Source organism: Volvox carteri (genome assembly GCF_000143455.1).
Source record: "Volvox carteri f. nagariensis unplaced genomic scaffold VOLCAscaffold_20, whole genome shotgun sequence".
NCBI lineage: Eukaryota > Viridiplantae > Chlorophyta > Chlorophyceae > Chlamydomonadales > Volvocaceae > Volvox > Volvox carteri.
This window is the reverse complement of record NW_003307563.1, coordinates 922797-929176: the sequence shown is the minus strand read 5'-3', so window position 1 is coordinate 929176 and position 6380 is coordinate 922797. Positions and strand designations below refer to the sequence as shown.

Genomic DNA, 6380 nt, shown 5'->3' with positions numbered 1-6380 from the left:
ATACGTACGTATGTATGTATCCATGTATGTATCCATGTACGTATGTCTGTACGTATGTACGCAAACAAAACAAAACTCGGACTCAAGCGATATCATCTCTGGAGGAGCTGGAGATCTGGAACGTGTACGGCACTGACTGGAACTTGCAACACACCGACTTTACACCCCTGGCTCGGTTGACTCGGTTGAGGTGAGAGGGTGGCGTGTGTGTATGATGTGTGGGACAGGGGGCTCATATCTTCACCCTGCGGCCGCTACCCGGCAGACCCTCTGCCTTCCCCGCGGGTATTTCGGGGCACCCTCATCCAGTCACCCTAGTCAACTTTTCAGTGGATCGCTCAGGTTCCGCACCCACCACCAGCATCCAACGGAATCTGCCGGGTCGACAGCGGCCCAACTCCATTCCTGGTCAGCTCGCAGGTCAACTTTATACCAGGTCACCACCGTCCATCGACTAGGGGCACTATTACCTTCAATCATTGGAAGGATTTCCGACCCTGACAGGTCTCGATCCCGGGATCTCCCGGGGGCATTAGTATGTGCCTTATCAGTAGTGCCTGACCTAGGTATAGTGTGCTGTATGCATGGAGGGATGGGGGGGTGGACTTATGGATTTATGGACATGAACTATGTACATACGTACGTACATACATACATACGTCTGCGCTCCTTCACGGCGCTGGGCACCCCGCGGAGAGGCTGGGACAGGGTGGGACCCGACCACCCGATCCTGTCGGTTTCAGAAGGCGCACTGCGGTGCGCCGAAGCGGTGGAAATTATTGCCTAAGAGCGCTTTGAGCTTAGTTTATAGGGCAGGGCTCGGGGGGGTATAGGAGTTCGAAGGGGATGGGGGTTGGAGGACAAGGGAATAGGTGAGAGGGAACCCCGAGACGGGAGAGGGAGAGGAGGAGGACGGGGAATGGAGGCGGTCACGTCGTGCAGGGAAGAACCCTTTTTCTTCCCTAGTGCCACTCCGAGGTTGTAGGGTGCTGGAGAGCCGGGGGGAGGTGGGGTCGCTCGGACAGGGGAGGGGGGAGATGGCGGTGAGAGCGCCAAAAGGACGTAGGTTTTCTGGTGTTTGGGAGGTTGAGGTCTGGTGGTGGTAGCGGGGCTCGGATGAGGTGGCCCGAGGAGGGCCATTCTATTTAGACACGTCTTCTCTGTGGGACTGGGTTGCTTGGTGAGGGACGAAGGTGAGAGCGGTGCAGTACGAGACAGGGTGAATAGGTTTCTGGAGGACCAACCGTTCAGGTTAGTGGCGGTAAGGGGGAGGCGCCGCGCGGGCTACAATCCTCCCCCTGCGGTTTTCTGGAGGGTCTAGGAGCTGTGTGTCGTGGCAACGCTAACGCTTTGGTCGTTTCGCCGGACTATCCCGGGCCCCTGCAGTGGTGATCAGGCTTGTGCGGGATCCCTTTTCTTTATAAGGCTACTTCTCCCCTGGACCAGCCCAGGAAGGGACAGGTGGTGGAGGTCAGTTGTTTTAAGGTGGTTGCAAGACGTCTTGTGGTGTCGAGCTCTCTTAGCCTTTCTCTCTTGGAGGTTTTTTGTTGGCCTGTTAGGTATATCAGGAGCCCCCCCCTGCCGGGACTGCCCTAACCCAACTTTTAGTTGTTTGTTTGTTTTCCCTTCGAATCCCGTTTTCGTTGGTGGTGTTTTGGGGGGTTGTTTCAGAGAGCCTTTGACTTTGCCCTAGCTGAGACTTGTGGACTCGCCCTAGCGGGACCTGAGAACCCTTCGTGGTGTATTCAATGCAGCGCCATCCCCGGATGGAGGGGCTGCGGAGTGGCTGCGTAGAGTGTTGGCAGTCTGAGTCGGGGTCGGGAGCACACAAGACTAACCGACTTGTGCTGTGTGCTCCCGACCCTTGCGCTGTGTTTCGGCTTCGGCCCCCGGCTCTCGCGGCCCACAGTGTAATCTAAGTCATACATACATACATACATACATACATACATACATACATACATACATACATACATACATACATACATACATACATACATACATACATACATACATACATACATACATACATACATACATACATACATACATACATACATACATACATACATACATACATACATACATACATACATACATACATACATACATACATACATACATACATACATACATACATACATACATACATACATACATACATACATACATACATACATACATACATACATACATACATACATACATACATACATACATACATACATACATACATACATACATACATACATACATACATACATACATACATACATACATACATACATACACATACCAGGGGATCGGCATGGGTCACTGGTTCCGCTCCGCTTCCCGAGGAGAAGGTGGACTCGAACAAACCCATCGCGCGTATTACTCCTGAATCCATGCTCATATTAGAGATGGGGACAGCTGTGCAGGCGGCGGCGCCGCCGCCACCAGCGCCGCCGGAGGCCGTACCCAGAAGCACCGACTGTGCGCGAGGCCGTACGGCATTGACAGCGACGGGTGTCGGCTCGCAATCGTTGATTCCTAGCAAGCTCAGGCGGCTTCGGCTCGCCGCGACTGCGGGTGTACGGGAGCCTAGGCTCCTACCGCGCGAACGCTGCGATTGCAGCGGCGCCACCACTGGACCACCTTCCTCCATCGACACTAGCTGCTGCTGCTGCTGCTGCTGCGGCGGCGGCGGCGGCGGCTGGCTCAGTCGCCGTCCCGACGGTGACGACGTCAGCCGCGAGCCGCGCACTTGTCCATGCTGCTGCCCCCCCTGCTGTAGCAGCTGCAATAGCGCTGAGGAACGCTGTACGGGAAGCGATTCCAGGGGCGCTCCTCCTCCGGCGGCGGCGGCGGCGGCGGCGGTGGCTGCCGTCACCGCAGGCGACAATGACCCAGGTGACTCCGGGGCTGGGCCACAGCTGCAGCTATGTGCTTGGCTATGGCTATGCCGGGGGCTGTGGCTATTATGCGGGTGGATCTGTGCATGGCTGAAGGCCTTGCGGCTGGTGACCGCCCCCCTGTGTATATGAAGCAGGCGGCGAACGGGGATGAGACTGACGCCGGCCAGTCCCCCTCCGAAGGAAGACGCCCGTTTGGACAGGATGCCTTTCTGCTGCTTCTGCTCCTGCTGGGGCGGCGGTTGAGACGGTTGCGATTGGTCGGAGCTGCCAAAGGCCGGCATGCCTCTGCCTCCGTTAGCAGCAGCGGCAGCAGCAGTAGCCGCTGTGGAACTGCGGAATGAGCGAGTGGGGGACAAGGAAGAGGTGGATCTCATGTCGCGCGCCATCATCGCCGATGAGGAAGCTGCGCCGCCGCCGGGCGCGATATTACTGCCCGCGACGCTGGGCATCAAGGGCAACCTCGGGAAGTTTGTGGTGGAAGAAGTGTTGGTTTGTATTTGAAGGTGTGTGGGGACGTGGGTGTTGGTGTAGCGAGGGGTCTGAGGAGCCAGCGCACCGGCAAAGCTGCGGCTGGCAGTAGCGGTAGCAGCAGTGGTGGCAGTAGCGGTGGCAGTAGCGGTGGCAGCGGCACCGCCGCCTCCATGCGGTGTTGGGGCCCCGACGGCAACAGCTCCGAAACCACCTGTGGGACGCAAGGGGGGGATGAAGTCCTCCTCATGCACGCATAACGAGCACCACCCCTGCCCATGACACACATACATACATACATGTATTGACCGAATGACTCTTATATCTGTCAGAAGTGTACATAAATTCTCTTGCATACAGGGCGGCTGGCAGAGGTTAAGGCCTAACTTCTGCTCCCGGCCGACCCGGGTTCAAGTCCGCCTGCCGGCTCCTCGGGTGTTTGAGAAGTGAGGAAATGGGAGGTGGCCCCCCATCATATGGACGATGTAGGACGTGATAAAATCAACTTGCGAGCTAACCAGGAACTAAGTTGAGGCGCCGTTGATCCGCTAGATTTGGTTGGATGCTGGTGGTGAGTTGCCGAACCCAACGAATACATTCTAAAAGTCGGATGGGGTGCCCCTCTAGCAGGGGAGAGCAGGGACTGCCCCGGGAAAGGGGGCCGCTGGCGAAGTTAACCACCCTGTAACAACATACATACATGCAGACAGACAGACAGACAGACAGACAGACAGACAGACAGCCAAGACAGACAGACAGACACCACACACTCATTACACAATTCCTTCGGGACAGACGCCAGGATGGGGCTTCCTAAAAGCAAACACGAAACACCACACCACGTTGAGTCATTGAGTTACGTCTGTATGTATGTCTGTGGAGTGCTCGAGGTCCACATGCCCGCAAATCTACCCTAATCTCACCGCACAGCTTTTCGCGACTCCGCCCAGTCCCCATCTCCCTCTCATGTACCTTTCACAGCCTCGCCGCCCGTCCCGCCCGGGCCCGGCCCCGCCCCTGCCGCGGCCACGAAGCTGCCCGTCTCGTCCACAGCCGTACAACTTCCCAGAAACATCAGGTCCTCATTACATGGTCCACTACGGCCTAAAACGGTATCCGGACGGTACGGCTCACGGGCGCGCTCCTGTACGGCGAGGGGCCTTATGAGGCTGGGAGGCACCCGTACGACGCCTTGGGTGAGAAACGGGAAGAGGGGAGTGTACGGCGGTCGCCAAAGATGATGATGGCGACCGTGGTGGCGGCGGCGGCGGCAGATGGGGGCCGGAAAGTGGGCGAGGGGGAAGGGGGGTGAGCGTGAGAGATAGTTTGGGAAAAGAAGAAGAAACAAACTGGGGTTAGTCTCACAGCAGGAATACCCTTTTGCCCTTTCACTTGCCTGTTCAGGCGCTGCTTCCTGCTTCTTGTTCTCACCGATTGCACAACAACAAAGGCAACAAACACACAAACAAACACACACTCAAACAAACAAACAAACAAACAAACAAACAAACACACAAACACACAAACAAACAAACAAACAAACAAACAAACAAACAAACAAACAAACAAACAAACAAACAAGCCAAAACCTGAAAGCAATGGAGGATCCTGGATATTGGAATATACACAGCCAGCTGAGTCGTGATGTGTGGGTTGGTGCCTGTTGTACGGCATGAACGGATCCGTCCCTCCTCTCCGGGCGCTCCCTCTCTTTCCCCCCTACCTGATCCTGGACCCCACTCATCGCGCTCAGAGCCATGCATGGGCGAACGCACCATGCCTCCGAAACCACATCCACCACCGGCCCACTGTCCATGCATCCCTGGCCCCTTGTCCGAGAGACTATGGACCCCTACCCTACCCTACCCCTACCCTTCCAAACGCGGCCCACACAGCCCTCGCGAATGTCCATCAGCAGCCGCTCCAGCTTAATCGGGTCCAGGCAAAAAATGAGCTCCAACTCGCTTCTTTGATCCCCACCGCTGCCACTGCCTTCCTCGTCCACAACCACCAACTCCTCTTCCGCTGTCGCTGCTGCTGCTGCCGCTATCCCTTCAGCCGCCGCTGCTGTCTCCCCGTCCCTTCTGCCGCCGCCTCGGCCTCTTCCGCCGCAACTGGCGTCGCCATGTATCATCCGTAACCCCATATATCGCTGGGAGCTCCCGTTTTGATGAACCACGCGAAAATCATCCAGCGCAAAGACGGTGATGATGGCCGGGCTGGCATTACAGATCTGTACGGGCGCGCATGTGCGTACGCACGTACGTATGGTTGTATGTATGTATTGCTTATATACATGGTTGTATGGTTGTGTGCGAGTGTTAGGGGGATGAGAACAGGTTCTGATTGGAGTGGAAGGAAGCTCTGACTCTGTATGGTACGGAAGGGTGTACGGAAGGGTGTACGGAAGAGCCGACACTGGCCGATATGGGTGTGTGTGGCTGTGTAAGTTGTCAGCGGGTTGGATTTTTTGTGCTCGGGATCACTGTGTCGATTTGGGAGTTGAGCTTCATGCATCCCACCAAGGATCACTCTTTTCGTTGGCGCTGATAAGTTAAGGTGTCAAGGTTTTATTTGTTCCTCCCGGCAGTTGCTCGCCGCCGAGCGTTTGCTTTTTTAAAGCCCAAACACTTTGAATTCTCCATCGTATGGCATCGAAATTTGCGTTCCTAAAGAAAAGGTCCCTAAAGAGCTCACTTCAGCGGCCACATGAAAGTTAGGCTGGTCAGGCAGAGTCAGGCGCCTCATCAATGATGATACTCCGACATTACCCTAGACTAGAAAACAAAAGGTAGATTGCAAAAAAACCTCCATTCTTGGTAAGCAGTCGGCGGGCGAAGGTTTGGTCCCTTTTTCGAATCGGTAATTTCGTTCACCATCAGGTAATCCGGACAATACCCCCTCGACCAAGTGCACCTGGTGGCCGGGTGATATCTTGCAAGGCATTTTTTGGTGCGGCAATGTTGATAATTGGGCATTCACAAGTGATTGGTGAAGACATGTATGTTTGCGTGT

General features: G+C 55.4%; 1 protein-coding gene across 1 annotated transcript; it reads right to left on the bottom strand.

The window, feature by feature from the left end:
• Nucleotides 1-774: 774 nt before the first annotated feature.
• VOLCADRAFT_104862 (uncharacterized protein) lies at nucleotides 775-6113 on the bottom strand (the record flags this gene model as incomplete). The annotated part of the gene is made up of 5 exons (XM_002950703.1): nucleotides 775-989; nucleotides 2297-3219; nucleotides 4338-4556; nucleotides 5238-5598; nucleotides 6063-6113. The coding sequence occupies 5 exons, from the start codon at nucleotides 6111-6113 to the stop codon at nucleotides 963-965; spliced, it is 1581 nt and encodes a 526-aa protein (XP_002950749.1). The 3' UTR covers nucleotides 775-962.
• Between the last annotated feature and the right edge of the window lie 267 nt (nucleotides 6114-6380).